The sequence below is a fragment of the Diachasma alloeum genome, unplaced genomic scaffold, assembly GCF_001412515.2.
Source record: "Diachasma alloeum isolate Michigan unplaced genomic scaffold, Dall2.0 Dall_scaffold_00571, whole genome shotgun sequence".
Lineage (NCBI taxonomy): Eukaryota > Metazoa > Arthropoda > Insecta > Hymenoptera > Braconidae > Diachasma > Diachasma alloeum.
The window spans coordinates 536,059-562,593 of record NW_021680703.1 but is presented as its reverse complement, the minus strand read 5'-3'; the positions used below and the strand labels follow the sequence as shown (position 1 = coordinate 562,593).

The window sequence follows — 26,535 nt, the reverse complement described above, 5'->3', positions numbered from 1 at the left end:
AAAGAGCGGGTCGAGAAATGGCTTGCTAGGGCCTCTAAAGATCGTTTTGAACCAGGGGAGACTCCTAGACCCTACTGGANCAACTGCGTGAAACACACAGGCGTATAAAAATACAACTGCGTGAAACATACAGGTTTATAAAAATACAATTGCGCGAAACACACAGTAGTATAAAACTACAACTGCGTGAAACACACAGTAGTATGAAACTTCAACTGCGTGAAATACACAGCAGTATGAAAATTCGGCTGCGTGAAACACACAAACTTCACGCATGCGTGGAGTGTATGGAGTGTACGGGAGTGATTCACGCAATGGTGCGAATAGTCACGGCCTTTTTCAAACTTTGCTGATTCGAATGAAATTTTCCTCCAAAATTCTGAAGTAAATTAGAATATTTCACCACTTAAGCCTCAATTATTTGTGATAATAGGACGGTGGCCCAAGAAATCTGCGGAATTCCTCCTTCAGCTCTTGAGAAACGCTGAATCTAATGCTGACCACAAAGGTCTTGATGTTGACCGTCTCGTCATTGATCACATTCAAGTTAATCATGCACCTTGCCTTCGTAGACGGACGTACAGAGCCCACGGTCGCATTAATCGTAAGTGGTCATTTTTATTTAGAAAAAAATTGTTCTTATTGGATGTAGATTCCAAAAACTTGACTAAAAGTTGTTTGAATCTAATAGGAGAAATAATAAGATAATTTAGTGACTTTTGTGTCTTATCACTTTGAGAATTTGCATTCTCCGGATAATTTCCCTGTTCAATCGTTGTCTTGCTCCCTTTCAAAAGTAAATGAGATTCTTATCAATTAAAAATCGAAATTCACAATAAAAAGAATGAAAAAACTTGTGAAATTGAATATTCAAAGGATGTTTCGATCAATTACGTTTTTCAGAACTAGAAATGACAGTTTTTACTGTAAAAAATCCTTATAATTGTTAATCATCAACGTGAGGATTTTTTTGCAATAAATTAACGATTCCAGCCAGTAAATTCTTCAACTTGAAAATTGGTTTACATCCAAAAATGAATATTAGGATTATAATCAATGAAATATCGAAACTTGAAAGAACAATAAACGGATAAACTTGTGAAGTTGAATATTCAATAGATGTACCTCTTTACAGCTTACATGAGCAGCCCCTGCCACATCGAAGTGATCCTGACTGAGAAGGAAGACGTAGTAGCTAAAGCCACCGAGGAAGAACCCTCCAAGAAGAAACTGAGCAAGAAGAAGCTTGCCCGCCAGAAGGAGAAGATGATGAGAGAATAGAGGAATAACGGTGACTTTATACATTTACAAGGAACTGTATTGTGAATTAAAGAGTTACACTATTCGATAATCATTGAACACTTCATTTCCCTCGTTCTCTTTTCATTTCCCTTACGAATGGAAACTTTGTAATCGTTCAAATTTGGGTTTAGATTTTTTTTTATTTCAACATTATGATCCATGAAGTCTGAAAATACAGATTTTAACGAAATTGAATCATTCTTCTTGTTCAAATGTGGGTATTTTTTAGCCCTATCGATGACATTAACTGAAATTTAATTCATTTGTTAATTTTTAAAATTTATTTATTTATTTATTTAACGAATGAAAATTTTTCTGAATTCATTGACCGGTGGCTTAAAAAATCATTTTGATGTCCTTTTAAATAACTTCGAAAATGAAGACGATAATCCTTGTTTTGATTTATAGAATAATTTTAAAAAAATTGGATTTTTCGAAAATGAGAATTTCGGAGGTATCTTTGGATATAAAGTTTCAAATTCATTATAATATGCATAAAATATAGATAACATCCTCCTTTCATTTGATATATGCAAGCAATTTCACAAGAAATCTGACAGTTGTTGAAAACAAGAAATGCAATTAAATTTAACAGAAAATATAAAATAATAGATGATATACGACAGTAGAAAATGATGTGCACAATTACCTTTCGGAAGCATATTGCTAATTTATCAGCAAAAATATTTACATGAAGACAAGCACGTTCTCACTTTAATGATCTTTTAATGGCAGTTTATCGGACACAAAATCCGGTTTCATAATGGAAAAACAGTGGAGTAATCAAATGTTGCATTCTACCTCACCACAATATTCTATTTATTCTTACTTCTTTTATTTCATTCATAAATTGACTCTGACATAATCCAACGAGTCACAGAGCATATCCACGTACTTATACCTAAGAAAATATCTCTGAACGTTAACAATGATTAATACAAGAAACAAAGATAATACAAAACATTGGAGGAGTTGAGCACTGTTGCACTATCTGTAAATATTTTTATTTTCACTTCCCCTCAATCACATAATTCAGTTCAGTTTTTCATGATTGCAGGCGCTTCTGAATTATTGCTTCTTGATGGCGCTCAATAATAATACTATAATGTTCTACCAATGTCTCAACTACGGACTAACTGGGCAATTTGTGGTCTTTCCGGTCATCGAGCCGCTTCATTATCTCTTCTCACTTTTTTTTCTCAGTTTTCCTTTGTGGTAGGGGATATGACATTCTTATATTAATTGCTAGGGAAATGCATTGTGACTATACATGGAATTCTCAGGTAGAGATGTTCGTACGTTTTATGACGATCAGGTGTCAGGAAAGTGGTTCGCGGGTCGTGTTTGGTAAAAAGAGACATAATAAGCCGCCCCCTGAAACACAAAAAATTTGCGGTCATTAATGATTTTGTTTGGATGGAAATCGTGGGGAAAATTGAATGAATTATTACGTTTTTTTCATTTCGATGAATAAGAATAAATCAATTAGTTGCGAGTTTTGAATTTTTCGAAATGAAAATAACCGCAAAATGGTAACTTCATGTAAAAATAGAAAAAATTTTTTAATGAAAAGAAAATTGAAAATTACCATTTTTAAATGTAAAATGGATATTTTTCAATAATAAATATCTTTCATCAAATTCCCATATGAATAACAAAAAATTAATGATTAAAAACAAAAACTTTTGAAACTTTTGATTTTTGATTAATGACTAAAAACGTTTTGAAATAAAAACGTTTTTAAAATAAAATAGAGAAATGAGAAAAAATAGAACACTTATAAAAAAAATGGAAGAATTGAATATTTAAAAAAGTTTCAACTTCTAGTTTTTTCAAAATAAAAAAACGCTTTCAGTATAAATTACAAAAACAAAAAAAATGACATGACATTTTCTGGAAAATCGAAAAATGATAACAAAATGTAATGAATGAGGCACATTTTTTAATGAAATTTTCTTGTTTTGAGGTTTTATTCGCTAAAAAAGTATGCAATACTCCAATTTAGGAGTCACTATACCAATGAGGAGTCCGGCAACGATGAAGGTTGACGCTCCACACATGGTGTCCAACAGTTGTGCTATGGCAATATTGCCGATGATACCACCTAATCTCGCGGCAACCATGGAAATAGCGATACCAGTGGCACGTAAGTTTGTGGGAAAGACTTCGGTTATAAGACAATCGAGTGCCGCGTTACCACAGCTTATAACGCCACTGAAGAACGCTGATACAATGAGATTATGGAGTTTATTATATACGAAGTAGAGACTCATGGAACAGATACCCGCTGAGAGAGTACTGAAAACTGAAGAAAATAATCGTTTTATTAGTATCAAGAGGCGATAAAATGAAATAATGGAAATGCATGTAGAAAAATTGGATTTGGAAAAAATTCTTGTTGAAGTCAGGTATCGGCATCAATTATATTAATAAAATTGAGAGAAGTTGCAGCTTAAAATGATTGAGGTTCACTTATCTTCATTGAAGGTCAATTTTCAACTGACTGAATTAAATAATTGACAATATGGTATTGTCAATTGACTATTGAGTGAATAATTCTAAATTTCATCAAGATTTTTCAATCATCTAAATAAACGTTTGACTTCGGAACTCAATTATTGATTGATAAAATAATTCGGCATTTGAAAATTTAATTGATTAATTTAATCATTAAAAAATTAGTGAGTAACATTAACCAATTGACTAATTCAAGATTTAACTTAATTTAAAATTCATAATTATGTCTGGTTGAAATTCCTGTTCTATATGCATTCTATATGGCCTTTTTTCCTTTATTATATATTTTGTGTGAAAAAATCGATTTCGATGTTTTTCTAACTCATTCTCTTGAAATTTTTAAGATGCAATTGCTTGCATATAAATTTTTAGACACAATTGCTCTATAATTTTTTTCATACATGATTAACTGGTAATAAAATCAAATTATGGAAAATAATGGAAAAAATTCAATACAAGAATGAAATTCCTATGGAATTCTATGACTTAATTTTCCTTAAATATTAATTGAAAATTTCAAAACCTTTCCATGCAACTTTGTAATAAATATTAGATAGAAAAAAAACAACTCTGCTTTTCTCGTTAAAAATTTCAAGAAAAAACAAAATTGAAAAATTCATTCCCAAGTATTTTTTTTCTACAAAATATCAATCCAATTCCCGAAAGAATTCCAATAGAATTGCCTCTTCTGAATTTTTTCACTCAAGATGTCATTGTGACGTATAAAACTCACCGAGGAAAAATTTTCTCCCCAAGCGATCCATTCCAAGAACAGCCACGATATTAGCAGGAATAGCGGCAGCAACTGTGATGATTGACTCAATAAATACATCTTTACCAATGGTATTGACACACACTGCATCAGCAGCGAATTTAGCATCCCTGTCTTTCAAATAGAAAGCGGTAACTTCACAAATGTGAGCTTCTTTATTATTATTATGCCTGGCGTAGGTGTCGAAACGATTGAATAATTCTGGGAACCACATCATCAACCCATAGTAACCAATGTGGAATGTAAAATTGATGAATATTGATATCAGGGTGAAACGAAGAATTGGTGAGGCAAATAGTTGTTTACTATTGTCGAGGATGTCACCAAGCATAATTTTGTATTTACTCTTTTCATCAGATCCAGATTTTACTGGTGCTGACGTGATGAAATCATCGAGAATTAATTCTTTAACCTGTGGAGAAGAAAATTAAAATATTAAATACACAAATTCATAGATATGAATTTTACGAAAAATAAATTTTAATTCTATTCATTCTATCAATTTAATTTAATTCTATACAACTTTTTCTATTGAGATATTCTCATTCGATTTTTCTGCTCAAGAAATTTATATATAAAAATCGAATCGAATTAGAGATATTCAATGAAATTTTATGAACAAATAGAAATCAATCTGTCAACTAAAAACTTCAATTTAAAAAAGTGAGGAATTTTCCCGAGAAATCTAAGAGAATTTCATTACGAAAACGTTAGGTTTTCGCTCAATTTTTTTGTGCATGTCAACCTGAATAATTACCGTGTAAGTATCACGGGGTTTGCCGGTGTTGGTGGCGTAAATGCCACGGAAGATATCGAGGGCCTCCTCATATCTACCGCGAGATAATAAATACTTAGGGGATTCAGGCAGGAGCAGTAGTAGCCCCGCCACTATGAAGGAGGGAGCAGCGCAGATCAGCAGGAAAATTCGCCAAGAATTGAATGTGAACGTTTCATTGGTGATACCGATGTTGTGAGGGATGATCAGCCATGCCAGGCCTGCAAAATAATCATTGCGTTATTTTTATCCTGTAATGCATTATCAACAAAATTTATGAATCAATGAAAATTAATCAATTTCATGAAGATTACCGGCAACAAATAGATTCCCCAGTGTCCAAAATGCAGCCATGAATGAGAGCATGGATCCACGCTTTGATTTTGGCTGGAACTCTGCAAAGTACGACCAGATGACCGGTCCACTGCCACCAAGACTGAAAATATTGTGAAGAAAAGAACAAAAATTAATTACACAGACCTGATTTCACTGTTTCACCTGATCATTCACTGTTTTATATTATTCTGTTAAATGGAATTGTATTTCTTCTTTAATCAATTGTGTTAAATTTCTTGTGAAAATTCTTGTATAAATGAACCCGTACAAAAAAATTTAAGAGAAAAACCTAGCGAATTTGCTAGTCAATTTTATTGGATTTCCATTGAACTATTCAATAAAAAATATTCTGCAGGAAAAGTCAATCGAATTTGATTTTTCTAGCTTATTCTAGAAACTTATTCTATTGTGATATTTTCTATTGGATATTATTATCACAATTATATTCCAAAAAGCAATATTAATTTTAAAATTAACATCATTATTATTATTATTATTATTATTATTATTATTAATGATGATAATAATATCAATATTATTGTTATTATTATTATTAATATCAATATTAATATTAATGCATCATAAATTAAATATTTTATAATAAAAAAAACTTTGATGACTTACGCAGCTCCATTAAGAAAACGGAAGAACATGAAGAGTTCATAGGACTGGCTGAAGCTAGATGCAACGATGCACAGGGCATTCATGAATGAAATGACGATCAGTACTTTGCGTCGGCCCAGTGCATCGGCAACAGAGCCCCACGCATAAGCACCAGCCATCATTCCAATGAAGATGATGGAGCTGAGCCATCCCTTGGCTTCGGTAGTCAAATTTAGGTCACATTGTGCACTTGGTAGGATAAAGGACATGGAGATTACGTCCATCTCCTCGCTCGTACTGACGAACCCGCATACTGCGAGTAGGAAGTAATGAAACTTGCCATACCCTAAACAAATGCAATAACGATTGTGAGTGAAGAGAATAGCCAATTGTTGATAATTATCGATAAACTTGATTTGTCGTGACTCACCGGTAAGTTCGATTGCCTTCTCAAAATCAGCTTTTAAGTAGGATCCGTTTTCTGGGTCTAGAGGCTTGTCCTTTGACCCAAGTCCTGTAAAAACATCATTATTATGGAGTGATAAGGATATCCAGGTAATTTGACTTTTTTTGCTTCGTTTTTCTTCAATTGTTCGCTAATGAATGGATGGAATTGAATATTTGTCATCAAATGTAGGTATTGTTAAGCCCTATTGATCGCCATTAATTAAAATTCAATTAATCGATTAGTTTTTTAACTTTCGAATTTTTTCGAAAATCGGTTGTTCCAGGATAACTAAAAAAATGTTCTGAATTGATTGAATGACGGCTTAAAAATTTGTTTGAATGTCCTTTCGACTGAATTCGAAGATGAAGGCGATAGCAATAATCGTTATTTTGATTTATTTGAAAAATTGCAAAAAATTTGTATTTTTTGAAAACCGGAATTCCGAGAATATTTTTGAATATCACGCTTCAAATGAATTCAATCATAGCTTAAAATGTTTGTGTTACTGCCATTAAGTCGATGTTAAAGAATGATTACGATAGCTATATTGGTTGATTTAATTTTTCTGATGATTGTTGAAAATTTCGAATTTTTCATGAATTCCCCTGAAAGTGGGCTTTCTGATGGTTTTTGCAAATGTAACATTTCAAATTCATTCAAGTATGTATAAATAAAATTTTTCTATTAACATTTCATCGAAGGGCTGAGGGGAGAGATAGAACTCTGAAAAAGACAATCGGTTGTGTAGAAGAAAGAGTTAATAAGAATAATGAGGATGATAACATTCAACTAAGTTGAAAATCTGACAAAATTAGTTGAAAAGAAATTTTATTCAATTTAATAAAATCAAATAAACAATGAATTATACATAATAGAAGGAAATTATATGCAAAATACCCATTCGGAACTATATGCAATAAAAAAGAAATTTCCCACTTGTTATTTCTGTTGGAAATGCATAAACCCATGCATTCATGTCAATGAAACTGTTTTAATTATTGAAAATTGTGGAAATGTATTATCCCCGATAATTAATATCCCGGAGATATAAGCTTACCGGCAAGTTCTAGGTCTTTTGAACCGCAGCCGTTCAAACGATCGTCTTTTACATCACACTCTGAAAATAATCGTCAACAGTCCAGTATCAGTACACGTACAATAACGTACCATTAACAACGATAACATCAGAATAAATTTTTTACAAGGATTAAAACATCGAGACTCACTATGATTGTGCTTTGTGTCGGTTTCACCTTCTACCATTCTACGATGTCGGCGCGGTGAGGGGGATCTGGCTTCGTAAAAAAATTCAACTAAAAAATTTTAATGAATAGCCTTTTGCCACTGATGCGTAATCAACAGTTCTGAGATTTTACAGAGGTTTTGGCGAAATTTTCCAGCTGATCCTGCGCTGCTCTGCTGCTTCACGACGACGGGGCTAGGTTTTGTTCTCACACACGAACTGCAAATAAAATAAAGCAACAATCATTATATTATTGTTCATGTTATATTGCATTAGATATAATTTCGAATGACGGGGGGAAAATATTCTTTGATATTAACCTGCTGAGTCGTCATTCTTCGATATAATGGGGTCACATGAGGTCCATTAGTTATAATTGCGATGAGAGACGTGCGTTGAATGGGTTAATCTATTGAATATTCGCAGACGAATGGAGAATTCATCGTTTCGGGGGAATTTGTTGCAATGCAATTGTTGCAATGAAATTTTATTGCATTTCTATTGAACAATTTTTTCTGTTAGTTTTCATTTGATTCTGTGAAAAAATTCCGCAGTTTATCTGCGTTTTTTAAAATTAGGAATCTCTGTATTAGAAAATATTCCATGGAAAAAAAAATAGGACTCGTTGCAATGCAATTGTTGCAATGAAATTCTATTGCATTTCTACTGAACAATTTTTTCTATTAGCTTTTATCTGAATCTGTGAAAAAATTCCGCAGTTTATCTGCGTCTTTTAAAATTAGGAATTTCTGTATTAGAAAATGTTCTATAGAAAACAAAATAATAGGATTCTAGTTACATGTATATGTTTTTTTTAAATGAAAAGAGAAGAAACAGTTGAATAAAAAGATTAAATTCTGCTGATTTTTTTTTCTGCAAAAGAATTTCTATTGGGCATTTTCTATAAAAAAGCGCAATGAAGCTGCGCAATTTTGATATAGAATCAGCCATGAAGTAGCAGAATTATCAATAAAAATTTATTAGAATTTTTTGTGAAATTTGCTAGGTTTTTTGCTGAATTTTTTCTTGCGTGACATAATTTTCTTATGAAGTCCTCATGGTTTATTATATGGCTTCCCTTAGAGCGTATAAATCATAATACTGTAGATAAACATTACACAACAATGTTTTTCAGCTCCTCATTAGACACGCAGTAAATAATCTTAAATTACTCTGAACGATTACTAAATGAATAATCAGAATCACATGGCTGGTTTTTACAACCACTCAGTACTACAAGTTTCCCATCACGCTAATTATCCAGATCATCATAAGAGAACAGGAATCTTAAAATGTGATTCAATCGTTGCCACTCACAGGCAGTAGTTCTTTGTTTTCCTTCAATTTCTGAGGCAATCTTTATCTTTATTATACTCTGCTTCGTGTGAATTATGTAACTACAGAGTTATTACAATTAAATTTGATGGAATTGATCTTCGGCGCTTTATTTCAATTGCGAGAAGTGAAGTTGGGTATTCGTGAGGGAAAACGGACATTTGGAGAAGAAAATATTTTTATTCGGATGCGTAATAGTAGATACGCATCCAAACAAAACAATTTATCTCGTTACGATTTGTCCCTTAAGAATTCTTCGGAGAGAATTTTTGCTTAAATCGTTTCCTCCGCGGAAGTTTTGCCCGAGAGAGTCATACAGAAAAATTAAAATCTATTGACTTTATTTTTAAACTGAATAAATAAATAAATAAAATAAAATTGAATTATTGAATCCAATAAACACTAATTCACTTTTATTTTATTAAATTCATTGTTTCAATAAATTGAAAGGAAAGGCTGATTTTTTTTTAGAAAAATTCCGATTGAATTTTTCTACAATTCCAGTGAATAATTTGTAGAATTCCTTAACGAAAGCGTTAAATTCTTCTATTAAGGGGTTTCATCAGTGAAAGAAGAACGCTAACATTGATACCGAATTCTTAAAGGACGTTCATCATAGCTGTTAGGTAACACATGATTTTTTTTCGATTTCGTTACGACACTGAGAGAAATAACTAGTTCTGCCGAAAAATTATGTGTTCCCTCAAGAGATCTTTTGTCGTGTTGCATCAATTTACTTGTGAACAAAAAACAAAGTTTCCACGAAAACATGATAATTTTCGTAGCAGTAATTGTTCTCGTGAGACATTCATAAGTCTTTCGAGTAAATACATTCGTTCTCTAGAGAATTATACGAGCCTCCGGTTTTATCAAGTGAATGTTATTGAGTAGTGTATATCTTTGTCCAATAAACACTTATAATTTCCATGGAACAAATGATAATTTCAAGAGAAACCTACAATTTTCTTGCCGAAAACTGTGTTATTGACAAAACTAAATAATTTCGAGGGGACAATTTTTTTTAGGAAAAAAATATTCTTTCCTCGTCAATGTATTCTTTCTATGGTATAAACGTATGCAGTTCTCTCAGATCAAATGATTGTCGTACAACAGATTATTTTTTTCCTGCCAACAGTTCGAATGCTTCTAGGGATATTTCTGATGATCACGACAAAAATTTAATTATTGTGAACGGTATTGAATTTCCTTTTATCAAGTTGATTAATTTCCCACAAGTAAATATGTTCCACTCCATCCAATATTCTCACAAGGCAGTTCTCGACCATTCATTTTCAATTGTTGGAAGTGGTTTTGGGCCATATTTCGGTCAGCAGCAGTCAAAATGATCACGAGAATTTACTCAACAACTAGCACGACTTTTCGAGCGCTCAAAGCGCTCCTGAAGTGCATTTTTTATTCTACATCAAGAAAGCAGACATCACATTTCAATTGAAAACCATTAGACAACTATTATCACCAAACGGCATTTGAAAGAAAAGAGACCAAAGTTATTACTCAATTCAATTTCTCATACATTATAATGATTTTTCAAATTACACGGAGAGAAACTTTTTAGAAAAATTCTAGTGCTAGCACGGGAAACGAGGCGCAAAGTGACGACCAGGAAAAAATTCCAGTACCGGCACTACAAATTTTATTGGGGAAAACGTGAATTTTTCCCCGTATTTCCGTGAAAATTTCACAGAAATCCCCAGAATTTTTACCAGAAATACCAAGCAATTTTACCTTAACAGAACTAGAATTTTTCACAGTCGGTGGGTTGTAATTTTTTCCAGAACTCGTACTAGAATTTTTCTAGAAAATTTCTCTCCGTGTACCATAAAACTAAAATATCAGATAAAATGGAAAAATAGATATAGGTTTCACATTCATTTTCCTTTCTTTCCCCTCTAGGCACGAAATGAAGCTACATTTTTGTACATCAATTTCCTAGAATCTTTCAATTTGGAATTGTCCAATGGATTTCAACAGCCGTGAGCTGTCAATGGTCAGTAATACAACAGGATGCTCGTTAAAAGCGTGACAGAGCGTTTCGACATCATTTTCTCGAAGAAAACGTTCAGATATGTGGATGTGTCTTCCTACTATTATATCATTAAAGGGTATGAAGATATGTCATTAGCCGGAAGGAGCGTCAAAACAGAATTATATCACTTCTTAATCACGCCAATTAATTTTGAATGACTCTCCTTCTTGTATTTACACATACACTCAGCGGAGTGCCCTATTTGAATTCAATAAGCCTAATTTATACCAAATGCACGGATTTATTCGAATAGTTCAGTTTTTTTCAACTTTTTATTACCGTATACCTTTCGGTTTCTTACGGATTTCAATTTGCAGTAGCATATTTATTTCTAATGCTGCACTGATAGAATGATTCATTTATTCCAAACGAGATTCGTTAACTATTAACGAATGGTAGAGTTGAATATGACCAAATGAATATTCGTTAATAGATAATGAATGGTTCACTTGAATAACTAGTTCACAGTTTTCGCGCCCACTGGCACAATAGCTATTTTCGTAACAACGCCGAAAAAATTTTTTCATCACGCTGTGACGAAAAGTGAACTTTTCGGCACGCTCCGCGTGCCTAAAAGTCCAATTTCCGCCACATTGTGATGAAAAATATTGTTCGTAACTCGTGAAAAAATGTTTTTTCCACTCGTTACGAAATATACTATTCTGACGAGTGTGAGGGTTGAAGACCGAGGCGAAGCCGATGTATGCAATCACACGAGTCGGAAAAGTTGTTTTCGGTCGAATGACGAACATAATTTTTCTTCATAATGTTCGTAAACGGCGTTTGACGGACACGAAGTCGGATTATGAATCGCCTGGTGGAGAATTTTAATCACATGAGTCAGAAAATTGTTCTTTTCGCCATGTGACGTACAATATTTTATGTCTCTGGCCCGGAAACCGCGATTTAACCGAGGGTAAATTGTAAATAATCTCGACCGTAAATTATAAATAATTTTACGGGCCTAGGGACATAAAATAATATTTTATACCCCAAGTACCGAGAACGGCGGTCTAATGGAACAAAGTGAAGTGAAAATTCGCGGTTTATGCATCCTCGGGACATGATATACTATTCTTTATGGTATTTATGTGTCCAATACTGCGTCTTTGTCAGTTGGAATAAAATAAAACATTCTAGTCACCGAAAATTGCGAGCTTTTCGAAGTAAAAAATGTAAAAACCCGTCGAGGTAATTTACGTAAATTACGTCGGTAAAACATAATGCAATTTACCAACATAATTTACACGCCCAACCCTAATTATAAGTCGCATTCGTCAGATAATACTGTTGCGGATCCCCCGGCGAATCCCTAAATTGTAAAATATTTGAAGGGTGCCTGCGAAGTCTGCTGAAATACGATTGTTATCTGGATCTATCATTCGATTCTCTGGAATTATCCCGAAGACATCATCGACTGTATTCTGCCTTCGTAATTAATTAACGCCTTTTTTATTAATTAATTACATGTCCGTCCACCTCAATTCTTCAAACGTAAGAATACTTTTATCGCCTGATGACATAATCTACTATTATGTCACTTGCTCCGAAAACCGCGATGCGAGCGAAACGAAGTTAGAATCGCGGTTTATAGGATTGAATATTTTTCCGCTGGAGCTGTCCCCGATATTGTTATAAACAATTAAATTGTTTAAATGCTGTTAACAGAATTTATGCCGCCGAATGAGTCTGCGTCATTCTAGTTTAACCGTGGATATTATTCTCGGGATAAAACCATAGCCGCGTACGAAGTAAATCAATAGTGTATATATCGCGCAGCTACTCATAGTTCACGTGGGGGAGTAGCTTTCTGTAGACCGTGTGGCCTAACGGATAAGGCGTCGGACTTCGGATCCGAAGATTGCAGGTTCGAGTCCTGTCACGGTCGAAAAGCCCATTATTTTTATTTTATTTTTTGATGTTTCTTAATTTTATGTGAATTTAGATTCACTTTGAACTTGTTTTAACCTGTATTCTCTTGGAATTACGCCAGATATGTGGCGAAATCGGAATTTAGGGTTTAAGCGCAATGGTGTACACGGAGAGAAATATTCAATAAAAATTACGTATCTTTTCCGTAATTCCGGAGCGAAATGTGGTTGTAGGAAATTTTACGGAACTGTCACGGAATTTTTCCGGAGCGTTCCGTAATTTTTATCTGAATCTCTTGTGAAAAATTACGAGACCGTCACTTAAATTTTCTGAGTCGATTCTGTAATCGGTGAGTGAAGTGAGAGTTCCGTAATTTTTAATGAACATTTCTCTCCGTGTAGTTATAATTTTTATTAACGCAGTGAATCTCCTATTGAAAATTTTTGGATGAAATTTGCGGTACACGTTTTTTGTTATTTTATGGTATCATAGTTTCATTGGAATTTAGGGGAATTTCATCCTAAAAAATTGAAAATTTCAGGACTAAATCAGTGGAAACAGTATTTTTTAGGTCAATTATTCCATGAATATTAACAGAAACCGGAAAAATTCAGCGTAATTTGGCTCTAAACATTCATGTTTTTATTAAGAACTAAAGAACGTTGGAGAATTTCATTAAATTTCCAAGGAAATCTGAAATTGCATGATTTTTTCCCCTGAATCTAATTCAATGTCACTCTCCTGAAAATACCTGCTGAACTGTTCATAAGGTTTCAATTTTTTCCAACAGTTTAGCGCTCGGGAAAAGTTGATGATGTGTTAATGATTACAGGTAGTTTATCTACGAATTTTTCTACAGTCAGTTTTCGAGTTATCAACTCATGAAATCGATATCCAGTGATGAATGAGAATCTCGAAAAATTAAAAAAGAAATTTAAAAGGATAACTTTTTCAACGGAGTAAAATGTATTTGTGTGCAATAAAATCCGGAAAATTCACGGCGGAAATATAGCGACTAAAACGGAAACAGGAAGGTCAGTGGTGGCCGGAAGTCCAGAATTCGAGTGTACTCGATATCCATAATTGGAGGAGGCCACATTAGGTATGTTCTTGTAAATGTTACAAATACATGTTACATGTACATTTCGTCTCATAAGGTAGTCGTGATTTGTTTTCGTTCTCTTTTTATACAACAAATTCGGTCGATAACAAATAAAAAGTTCAATAAAAATCCCATAAAATTTTCTCAAGAAAAATTTGCGACGTTTTCCATTAGATTTTTTCGCGGAGATCGGCATCAATCGTTAATTTAGTAATATTATGAGAAGTTGCACCTGGAAATAATTAAGATTTACTCATCTTCATTGTATTTTATTTAACGTGAGATGGACTCGCATGGCACTCAAGATTTATATTATTATGAATAAAAATTAACAGGAATTTAAAGGAAATGATTTAACAGTGCCCGAATATTTATCATCAGAGAATTTTCAGACCTTCAAAATTATCGGATATTTCCCGAATGTTTTGTTGCATAGCAACGAGAGGGACCAGTTTTGCGGATTAAATGCAAAAGTGGTTCTGATCGTGATTTTACTGCAAAACTGATCCTGATTGTTGATATATAGGAAAACTTGAGGGGAATATCCGATGAATTTTGAAGGTCGAGGGGTATTCGGAGGAGAATTTCTTCAATTCTGACCGATCAGGGTGCAGTGTTCGGGGTTGCGGGACACATTTCACAAAAATGTGAGGAATATCTGTCAAATTCGTAGAAAACAATTGACAGGGTACCGGACAATTATCAGTCTGAAAGTTCCCCTGCAGCCGGGGAAATTATCAGTGTGAAACGCGTTACGTGACACCGAATACTGTACTCTGATTGGTCAAAATCAGAATTGAGGAAATTGTCAGTGAAATATTTAAATCGAATTACCAGACAGAACAACAAGTTAAATTTCAGTTCTGGATTATCATTTTGATACTCATCTTCATTGAAATTTGAATATTTAAGTTGATGATTGATAAAACAATTTAGAATTTCAATATTTAAATTGATGATTCTTTTAATAATCAAAAAATTCATGAGTAATATTAACACCGGACTTATTCAAAATTCAACTATAATTCAAAGTTATGATAATGCCGATGTGTGTTCTTTCGTCCGTGACGAACGCACTAAATATTGGCCATGAAATATCTAATCAATTCTCAGATCCTGCAAGGCCATGAGAATCACATCCACTGGAGAGATCCTCCCCACACTTCGATTTTCAAAACACTCGCCGATAAATTGATTCCACTCCGAGCAACTTGACCCCCGTTTTACGCCTTTTCGGTGATTATTGAATGCATTTGTATTTAACGTAATGATGATTGAGTCTATTTCGAACAAGCGTCAACTATGAAGCCATTAATTATGACGTGCTCTTGGATTTATGAATGCTCCTTATCGGAGCTTCAACCAAAGCAAAAAAAATAGAAAAACTTGAGGCGTTCGTCAGGAAATTCTATTGGAATGCTATCGCACATTCCGCAGTTTTCCCACGGTTTTTCCAACGTCAACAATAAACCGAAAAAAATCATTTCCACTTTTCTCGTAACGTATTCTCCAATTTTTAAATAAAAATCACTGCATTCTTTCCTTTCTTCAAACAGACCTTTCGACAGAATTTCGTTGCGAGTGGATGGGAATGTAAAATATTAGACGTTCGAATAATTATAAAATTTTAAAATTATAAAATAATTATAAAATCATTTCCACTTTTCTCGTAACGAATTCTCCAATTTTTTAAATAAAAATCACTGCATTCTTTCCTTTCTTCAAACAGAACTTTCTGTCGAATTTCGTAGCGAGTGGATGGGAATGTAAAATATTAGAAGTTCGAATAATTATAAAATTTTAAAATTATAAAATAATTATAAAATCATTTCCACTTTTCTCGTAACGAATTCTCCAATTTTTTAATAATAACCAGTGCATTCTTTCCTTTCTTCAAACAGACCTTTCGACAGAATTTCGTTGCGAGTGGATGGGAAAATAAAATATTAGACGTTCGAATAATTATAAAATTCTGGACTTACTGCACCATTAGAATAATCCCATGTGACGATTCAACGAATCTCGCAATGATGAAACACATGAGAACGTCAATTTTGAAAGTAATACTGAAGTAGACACTGACTTTCTTCAGAATAATAATATATTGCGGTACTAACTAAACCTCAGTAATCTAAAAATCAATGCATTGGCGGTAAATTGGGAACCGTAAATAAATGACTTCGATGTGCAACTTGCTACAGTTTATCATTCACAACCCGAAACTAAACAATTTCATGGCTCAAAATTTCCAGTGCGATTGGCTCCATGATTCCTCGACAGGCGCACCGTGTATTAAATCCTGAACCATTTGTGATATGATCCGGCGATCCGCGAGATACGGTGAATAATGATGAAATGAGTGTTGAATTGTTCAAGTCGCCTAGAAACTGAGCTACCTGCCACCTCCCCACTGTGAACTAATGACGCCTGGTGCAGTTAACTTTATATACTGTTTCGTCGCGTGTAACAAACTTGGAAAATGTCATTTTAGTTTTCTTCAGGCATGACAAGTACATGAATTGATTTTCATTCATCGTGACTGCTTCCGAAAGAATATCTGAATTGATGGGCATCAGTGCTGATCATTGATGCGTAACGTGGGAACAGTAATACACGGAGAGAAATGTCCAGTAAAAATTACGGAACTCAGTTCGCTCAGACGGAGAGAAATGTTCAATAAAAATTACGTATCTTCTCCGTAATTCCGGAGCGAAATGTGGTTGCAGGAAATTTTACGGAACTGCCACGGAATTTTTCCAGAGCGTTCCGTAATTTTTATCTGTGTCTCCTGTGAAAAATTACAATACCCTCACTCAAATTTTCTGAGTCGATTCCGTAATCGGTGAGTGACTTGTGAGTTCCGTAATTTTTACTGAATATTTCTCTCCGTGCACCGATTACGGAATTGACTCAGAAAATTTGACTGACGGTATCGTAATTTTTCAGAGGAAATTCAGGTCACAATTACGTGACAGTTCCGTAAAATTTCCTAGACTGAGGGAAAAATGACAAAGTTCTCAAACAAGTCTTACTTGCGCCAAGAAAATAGTGTTTTGAAAATGTTAAAAAAAGGCTTTTTTGTGCCAAACATGCAGAGAGTGCGAGGGAATGAAAAATTTTTGTCGCAAAAATAGATTTAGTAGTTTAAAAAAATTGCATTCTCTGTACACGCAAGAAATGTCATTTCTAGCACTACACTGAGAGAAAAATATGATTCTTCTGACTATATTCCATCCCCACGGTAACTATTGCCGGAGAAGTAATTACTACAATGGAATGTAGTCATTGCAACTATTTTATTGTTCTACTCACGATAGATTTGTCGTGGTTACTTTTGAACTTTGATTAGCTTAACTGCATTTTGATTTGCAAAAATTACGCTTGTGAAGTTACTATAATGTTATGTGCCGCATACAAAACAAATCGTATCGTTCATCGAAACTGCCTCAACTATTTTCTTATTGTAAATCGAACTTCAGATTTTTCTCTCAGTGTACTCCTTCGTTATTCGATACTCCCATACGTATTTTGCTCCCGAAAAATCTTTGTTTTATGCGAAACAGGGGATAGTAGTTTTTCGTTTCGGCTGTCTAATAATCACAGACAAGAAATGAACCCTTAAATGAAACAATAATAATGATATGATACCAATCTTATAACTTAGGGACAAAATATTTGTTGATAAATTTTCCTCTATGAGATATTTTCATCCCGAAAAGGCACCGTCTGGTGCAGCAGAACATATAAAACTAACTTTTCTAACGTTAAAAAACAATTAATCGCAATAGTCTCGGCAGAAATGAATAAGCTAATTTATCCTTATACACGGGCGCTTATGAAATTGATGTTTAAATTGATAATTCACCCACTAGAAGACTCTAAAAATAGAAATAAAAATAGAAGGTAATGTGTAAAATCATACTGAATCCAATGGCCAGAGAAAAATCTGGAGTACTCGGGCAAAAAGAGGAAATATTTGAATGATTCTATCCCATATAAGCGCATGTTAGCGCATGCATTTGGTGCATTTAGTCTATTTCATATCTAAATAATGAACATGGGTTGGTGGATTGAAATTTGTATCAAAGTGAAGGGAATATCCTCATCTCTCAGTTTAAAAGAAATCAATTTTTTTTAAGTACTTGCGATTTTGGATAAACATCCTTAAATTGAGAATACATCTTGTAGTCGTGACACTTGGTTAACTGCTAACTTAATACTAAGTGCCCCTGATGCCCTGATGCCTCTGGGCCTTACGCTTACCCCCACGCTAACCCTCACTCTGACTCATACCCAAAATGGCAACATTTTTATTTGCGGGGAGGTAAAATCTCCAATTATCCAGCGTAAAACTCTGTTTGCCCCAAACGTGCACTCCAGACTGACGCCCGAAGGCTCAACCGCAATAAAATCCTCTTGGGTCTGACTTTGTCAGACTACTACCTCAGTAAGAAGAAGTCTCTTGACCGAGGGCTCCCTCCAAATTAGTCCATAGGCTGAGCGAGGCTGAGTATGTATTTTGAGAAAAATATTTGCCAGAAAACTTTTTCTGTAGTTTCTGAGATGTAGAATCCGAATTTCGTGGTATGCCGGCTAAATTTCACCGCTAAAGCATTATTATTAACCATTCCAAAATTTCCGGAAGTTTAAACAACTTCAATTATTTATTTATAACCAATGAATGCTTAAAAAATAATAATTCTGAGCAAAATGTATTCATGATTTTTTATCAAAGTTTTCCCACGCAATTTAAGAATATCTAAGTGCATAGGCTATTTTTTCTCCTGCGAAATGCTTTTCTACTTTTTTAGTTGAACATCAGAGATTGGATTTGAGCCCCGTTTGACCCTAAGTTTCCGGACATTTTACACTCATTCCATTATTTAAACTTTGGAGGCCTGAATGTGAATTTCAATATTGAATCGTTAGAAATCATTTTAAAAATCTGAAAAAAAATAGAAAGCTTGCTTTTGCACGAAGATTGATGAAATAATTAACAAATTGCAATTTTTTAAATCTACGAACATTTTCTATCAATAATTTATGAACAATCAATGTTTTACCATAAAAATCATTTGTTCGGAATCATTCAAAATTTATTTACATCGATAATTTTACAAAAAATCGATTTCATACCTAAAAAAATTAGGTTTCCGAAAGTTTAAACAAGTTCAATTATTTATCTATAAACAACGAATGCTTAAAAAAATAACAATTCCGTGCAAAATACAGTTTGAATGACACTGAATTTTCATGATTTTTTCAAAATCTTCTCACGCAATTTAATGGACAAATTTGATGATGGAAAAGGGTTAAATCTATAAAAGTTAAAACTTCAGGAACTTATCCGTTTCTATTAATATAAAAATCAAATATTTATAAAAAATTCGAATGACAAAATAATGAAATATTCAAAAGACCTCAGCAAAAAAACTAATAGAATGTCGTATGGAATTTCAATAAAATTGGATTTTAGAGTCAATAGACTTGTCTAGAGATCGCACTCCATTTTTTCATTAAATTTTTTCATCCGTGGAAATCGAGATGAAGTAAAAAACAAATATTTCAGTAGAAAAATCGAAAAGTGTAGTAAATGAATGAGTTTTTTTCGTTATTATATAAATGAGTTCATCTTATATTTTTTTAAACGTAAAAAAATAAAACCCACTCCCCTCTCACACGTCCCCCAGCTCCTCAATGAAATATTAGTATTTATATCTCTATTTCTCGGCCTTCCATCGACTATAAACATATATTTTCCAAAAGTCTGATTCCACCTACTTCGCGTTGAGATAAAATCATTGTAAATTCACGCGATGATTGACTGACACCGTATTTCATGCCGACAAAAATGGAATATTTTCCTTATTCATTGTGACAGCCCCTTGTAACTATCACTTACCATTATTTATGTCGACACTGATAATTGTTTTGCCCTCGTTATCAGAGCGACAGCCTCAAAATCTCGCGCACAATTGCATTTCCATCTTGGTCGAATGTGACACACGCTGCGCGCTATTTATCACTTTAGATTTTATTATTCTTCTTTTTTCTACTGAGACGAGGGAGAGAATGATAGTCCCATAATGCATTTGGATATTGACTCGCAGAATGACGACTTGTGAATTTTTAGGTACATAATGAATCCCCAGCTGATCGCTGACATTTACCAAAGGCATTAGCCACGTTATTTTTCGTTTTTCTCATCACGTTATCTTTCGAAAAAATACGCACGGTCCTGTACCAGGGGTTACGAATATCTCGCACAATATTCATGTTTGAGGGAATGATTAAAACGAAGGGGAAACGTTGAAAATAACGCGTACGAATGAATTTTATAAAAACACCGAGCGAATTCGTAAGAAAATTCTTTCGATTTCCTTTGAATTTTAATAAACTGTAATTATAACTATAATAACTATAATTCATTTCATAGAAATAGCTAGTGAATTCGTTAGAAAATTCTATTGGATTTTTATTGAACTCTTACCAGTGTTTGGCCGATTCTGTTGACCAATTTTGTAACTTTTCTACGCGTTTTTATTTATCGATAGTTTGTTCGATGGAAAATATTCTAGAGAAAAAATCAATAGAGTGAAGAAACTTGATGAACTCATGTCGAGGAATTTCCATAAAAAATATTTCAATAGAAAATTTTTTCTAGAAAGATGAATGATGTGGGGATCTCCGCGAAATAAACGTTTGAAACTTTCTTTTCGTGATTCATATGGTAAAATTAATTATATAATTATAAAACAACAATATTTTTCTCGAAAAATTGAGAAAATTTCTGATCAAATCTATATTTGCGAATATTTTTTTATGAATTATTGTAATGCAGCATTCCAATGCAAAATATAAATTTGAAGGAGAAAAAAAATTAAGCTGTAACTCAATAATTGACAGACATATATGTCTGTCAATTATTGAGTTATAAAGCTCCGGCAGCGCTCATTTTTCATCTTTTTACTTGTATTTTACCACGAGAAAATGAAAATAATGCGAACAATTTTGAGGCAATACTTTAGGTCTGTATGTGGTGGAATCACTCATAAAGTAGTTTTATTGACCATTTTTTATCAAAAAAATGCGCAGTAAACCTGTGAAATCCATCCATAGAATCGGTCAAAACTAATAGAATTGTCAATAGAAGTTCAACAGAAATCCAATAGAATTTCCTACGCAAATTCCGTACACTGAGAGAAAAATAAACACGTTGTCAAACAAGTCTTGTTTGGCTCAACAAAATCGCTAGTTGAAAATTGCCAAAAAAGAATTTCTTTGGTTCGATTTGGAAAGTCTCAAAAATGAATAATTGTTCTGCTTTCGACAGCAACGAAATATTTGGCTCAAGAGGCGGATAATTCACACCAGACGGTGCCTTTTCAGGATGAAAATATCTCATAGAGGAAAATTTATCAACAAATATTTTATCCCTAAGTCACAAGATTGCTATCATATAATTATTATTGTTTCATTTAAGGGTTCATTTCTTGTCTGTGATTATTAGACAGTCGAAACGAAAAACTACTATCCCTTGTTTCGCATAAAACAAAGATTTTTCGGGAGCAAAATACGTATGGGAGTATCGAATAACGAAGTAATAGTGCTAGAAATGAAATTTTTTGCGTGTACAGAGAATGTAATTCTTTTTGAACTACTAAATCAATTTTTGCGACAAAAATTTTTCACTCCGGCGCACTCTCTGCATGTTTGGCACAAAAAATCCTTTTTTGATAATCTTCAAAAAAATATTTTCTTGGCACAAGTAAGACTTATTTGAGAACTTTGTCGTTTTTCTCTCAGTGTAGGTTCGTCGATGAAGGCATTCAATGTGTGGAGTTGACATAAAGAGTAAGCTCTCGTGTCATCTGTCGAAAAATCCACATTCGATGCAAATTAAGAGGAAAAACCCATAACACATTGCAATGTGTAATTGAATGATAATGCGGGAAATCATGAAATTTCAAAACGCACGTGACGTCAGCGACGAGTATTGTTAATCAGTGCAAAAATACGTGGAGATGAGAAAAAATGTGCACAACTTATGTTCCAAGTATCTTCTGAAATAGAACGACACACGCATGCAGTGGGAAAACAACCTTCGATAGATCATGTATCGATTTCAGGGTTACGATTTATCCCTGTGAGAGGCTGAGTGTATTTTATGCCGGGATTAATGCGATGGACTCATGCATGAAAATTCAAGGTGAAAATCTAGCATTTCAGGTATTTTTTCATTGAATTACATTTTGCTCCGAACACCTTTCGTACAGTAAAATTTACCACGACTTTCTAGGGAATTTTTATCCAACTTTTCTCTATGTGTGGGAAAAACAAATGGAATCTCAACAAAATTTTTTGGACACCTTTTCCATTGAACTATTTCTTGCATGCTGTTATGAGAAATTAAAGTGAAATCAAGTATCTTTCGACTTTTTTCTATAAAAAAATTGCCAATAACAACTCAATGAATTTCTAATGACGGAAAAAAATAGAATTTTTCTCTGGACTCTGATTCAAATTTGGTTTTATCAACCATTATTAACATATTGTTCAATTTGAGATTCCTGTGAGATGTCAATTTTTTTCATTTCATGTAACCCAGAAAAATGGTTTATTTGAATTAAATAAACTTTATTTGAATTAAATGAATCATTTAATTGATTTTAATGATTTTTCTATTTGATTCAAATGAAATTTATTTCATTCAAATAAATCATTTTTCTGCGTGTACGTCTGTTCAATCTTAAACCCTAGATTGGTCACCCTATGAGGGAAACCCGCCGCGCGTCGTTTTCCTTTAATTATAATTGACTGGCTAAGCGGAAAAATGCAAAAAAAAATGACTTCGTCAATTGAAGTGTCTAAAAAATAGTAGTTTTTAGAACAACATATTTGCCAAAATTCCTGAAGAAAAATTATTTCGAACAGATGAATCATTTTTTCCCATCTTAAATGAAATTGCCCATGACGCGACGTTGCCGGAAACTCGCTAAACGCGCCCGGGCAGTGTAGAGTGAATTCGGCAACGCTAAAGCCTAAATAACACCCCGGCGAATCCTCGCGGAGGTGACCAATCGCAGGGTCACGCTTGGTGACCAGACTAGGGTTAAAAAAAATTGAACTTCAATAGAAATTCAATAAAACTTCGCGTGTAAGAGAATTCTTTATTCTTACAGAAAAAATCGCAAGAAGATGAGTTACAAAGGAAAATTGACATCTATTATACTTTTTTCCCTCAAATATCAATAAAATTGCATAATTTATGATAGAAACTGACAAAAATCAAAAAGAATTTCACTAGATTTCCCATAAAATTTTCTAGGCATCTCCATTACCTTTTTTTCATGTAAAGTATCTTGCGACGCATTTCCATCCAAAAAATAAGTATTAAAAACTCGATGAGCTTCTATTGTCCAAAAAAAAAAAGAATTTTTCATTGAACTTCAATAGAAATTCAAAAAAAATTCGCTTGTAAGAGAATTCTTACAAAAAAATCGAAAGAAAATGAGTTATGAAGCAAAATTGACATCTATTATACTTTTTTCTCTCAAATATCAATAAAATTGCATAATTTATGATAGAAACTGACAAAAATCAAAAAGAATTTCACTAGATTTCCCATAAAATTTTCTAGGCATCTCCATTACCTTTTTTTCATGTAAAGTATCTTGCGACGCATTTCCATAAAAAAAATAAGTATTAAAAACTCGATGAGTTTCTATTGACCAAAAAAAAAATAGAATTTGTCATTGAACTTCAATAGAAATTCAAAAAAATTTCGCTTGTAAGAAAATTCTTACAAAAAAATTGAATCAAGATAAGTTATGAAGCAAAATTTACATCTATTATACTTTTTTCTATCAAAAAATTTATATTCAAAACTCAATGAATTTCTGTTGACGGAAACGAACATAATTTTTCGTTGGACTTCAATAGAATTCAATAAAATTTCGTGTGTAAGAGAATTCTTAAAGGAAAATAAATTGAAAATTTTCCTTTATGACTTATCTTGACTTATGAAAATTGACATCTATTCTCTTCTATCAAATATCAATGTAATTCTCACTTTAAAATAGCAGAATCTATAACAGAAACCGGCAAAAACAAAAGGAATCTCAACAGAATATCCATACAATTTTCCAGACACCTTCATTGCATTTCTCATTCGCTCCACTATGAAAACTTAATTGTAAGTAATCAGTATCTCCCCCTCCCATAAAAAATTCCTGAAAGACGTGATGAACTAATCAATGGACGAGCGTGTCTAGCCGCGCAGTGAGATCAATCGTTGCAAATAAATTGTTTTCTCCAGCTTATTGAGTTTTACGAGCAGTTGAAGACATTTTACATACTGGTTATAACCAGATTGATGCGTCGAGACTAACACATTCAAGCTTCACCAGTGGGAAATAACAAGTGTCTGGAAAAATTCCAAAGCCATCTAAATTTTCAAATGGGAATAGAATTCTGCTCTGTCCTTACTCAGCTAATTCAAAATAGAAACGTTCGTGCCGTGAAAAAATGAATAACCCGCGTATTAATATCCACAAAAACACAGAGCTACGCAGGATGTATTTTTAATAAATTCAAACACTTAATTTTGACATTGAGAAATCAAAAATCGTTAATCTATTTTTCGAAACCCGTTGGCCTTTGGAAAAAACAAAAAAGGCCATTAAGCTGCGGTGGCGCCGGTGTGTTTGATGAATTCTTATCAATAATCCTCGTCTCCGTCTATTCAGTATTAGTCGGGCGTGCGTAAACACGAAAAAAAATCGGGATTGAATTTGAAAATGAGCATTAATTATCCAGAGTGATTGAAATGATTTTTAATGCGTAAAAATACATGATTAAAGTACACATGGATTTTTGAAGATCCACCAGTAGAGGAGTGATTATTCCCTCGGAATCTTCAGTGACGGGGGTTGAGACCGCACCAAACTAGTGTCCACTGTCATTTATTCACTCTCGATAATTAAACTTACAGAGGAAAACGTAACGGTGGTTTATTACTGACGAATGATGATTGATTGTGGAAAACTTACGGTGTGCTGTTTGCCAAGTCTTGGTAAAGTTGCCCGAGCGGGAACAACCAAAGAGCGAGGACAAACCACTGAGCTTATATATGATGAGCCCGTTGTCTCCCACCACCAACTTGGTATCTCATTTGATCAGTCGTTGAGCCCAAAACGTGCTTTCTCATTCTATCATTTCACACCACCCATCTGTATCTTTCATGCTGTTACGTTAAGTGATCGCTTTCAGTTTGTGATGCATCAAAGTGGGGATGTGGGAAATGCGAGGGACGAATAGAATAACTACACTTGTACGGTACTTCACGTGGGGATTTATGATTTATTCTACTGGAGTTCCATTGAAGAATTCCCAATTCCACAGAAAAAAAAAATCTATGAACTTGTGCTTTTTTATTTCATTTATTTTGGGGAATTGTTTCTGGGAAAATTACACTGAAATGTCTGAGTTTTTTATTTTCGTTTCATTGTTCAATGAGAAAATTAAAAAACTGTGGAGAAAACTCGGAAAGATGTTAATGTAATATTAAAATGTTTTCTGGAGAATATCGTGAGGAAATAAGTTGCAGAGGAAGGTCAAGATACTTTCATTTGAAACAACTGGCGTAGAACAGGATTTTGGGGGAATCCAATTCAAGAATTCCTTAATTCAACAGAAAAAAATTAATTAATTAATTTTTTTTAATGCAACTGATTGGGTGAAATTGTTTGCACACAAATTCCGCTGAAATTTTCTCAGTTTTTTTATTTGGTTTCAATTGTTTAATTACAATTGAAACCAAAATAAAAAAACGAATTGTTGGGTTTTAATTGTTTAATTGTTATTGTTTATTGTTTGGCTTGTTGTTATTATTGTTGTTGATTTGACAATGGAAAAATTAGTGAAAAAAAACTCGAAAAAAATTGAAATATTGAGACGTTTTCTGCAGAATTCATCGTGAATCGATCAGTTATTTTTGATTCGACACTCATTTGAAAAAATTACTATAGAAAAAATTTCGATTGCAATTCCATTGAAAAATTCCACGATTCAAAAGAAAAAAACAATAAACTTGTTTTTTTTAAATAAAATTCATTTTGTGGAACTGTTTCCGTAGAAATTCCGCTGAAATCTCTGAGTTTTTTATTTTGACTTCAATTGTTC

At 33.3% G+C, this 26,535-nt stretch overlaps 2 protein-coding genes and 1 non-coding gene across 5 annotated transcripts in view; 2 read left to right on the top strand and 1 right to left on the bottom strand.

Annotated features, from left to right (window-relative positions):
* Window positions 1-433: 433 nt before the first annotated feature.
* Window positions 434-1,351, top strand: LOC107043424 (60S ribosomal protein L17; the record flags this gene model as incomplete). Its single annotated transcript, XM_015264936.1, is given in 2 exon segments — window positions 434-604; window positions 1,136-1,351. Coding segments are annotated over 2 exon segments (317 nt in total), but the record flags the coding sequence as incomplete, so codon positions are not given.
* A 746-nt stretch (window positions 1,352-2,097) lies between these two features.
* Window positions 2,098-26,535, bottom strand: part of LOC107043422 (synaptic vesicle glycoprotein 2B) — a 32,870-nt gene continuing 8,432 nt past the window's right edge. The window contains exons 1-10 of one of the 3 annotated variants that reach the window (XM_015264932.1): window positions 25,404-25,462; window positions 7,980-8,215; window positions 7,811-7,870; window positions 6,736-6,819; window positions 6,327-6,651; window positions 5,681-5,802; window positions 5,349-5,587; window positions 4,553-5,003; window positions 3,320-3,607; window positions 2,098-2,676 (exon numbers count right to left, since the gene is read on the bottom strand). In XM_015264932.1, coding sequence (XP_015120418.1) covers window positions 2,621-2,676; window positions 3,320-3,607; window positions 4,553-5,003; window positions 5,349-5,587; window positions 5,681-5,802; window positions 6,327-6,651; window positions 6,736-6,819; window positions 7,811-7,870; window positions 7,980-8,016 — 1,662 coding nt within the window. In that variant the 5' untranslated portion in view covers window positions 8,017-8,215; window positions 25,404-25,462 and the 3' untranslated portion in view covers window positions 2,098-2,620. Of the gene's footprint in view, window positions 2,677-3,319; window positions 3,608-4,552; window positions 5,004-5,348; window positions 5,588-5,680; window positions 5,803-6,326; window positions 6,652-6,735; window positions 6,820-7,810; window positions 7,871-7,979; window positions 8,216-16,334; window positions 16,708-25,403; window positions 25,463-26,535 lie in introns of those variants that run through there. The other 2 variants (XM_015264934.1, XM_015264933.1) reach the window with 2 other exon arrangements.
* Window positions 13,194-13,266, top strand: Trnar-ucg. The gene has a single exon. It is a non-coding gene; the product is annotated as a tRNA-Arg (tRNA).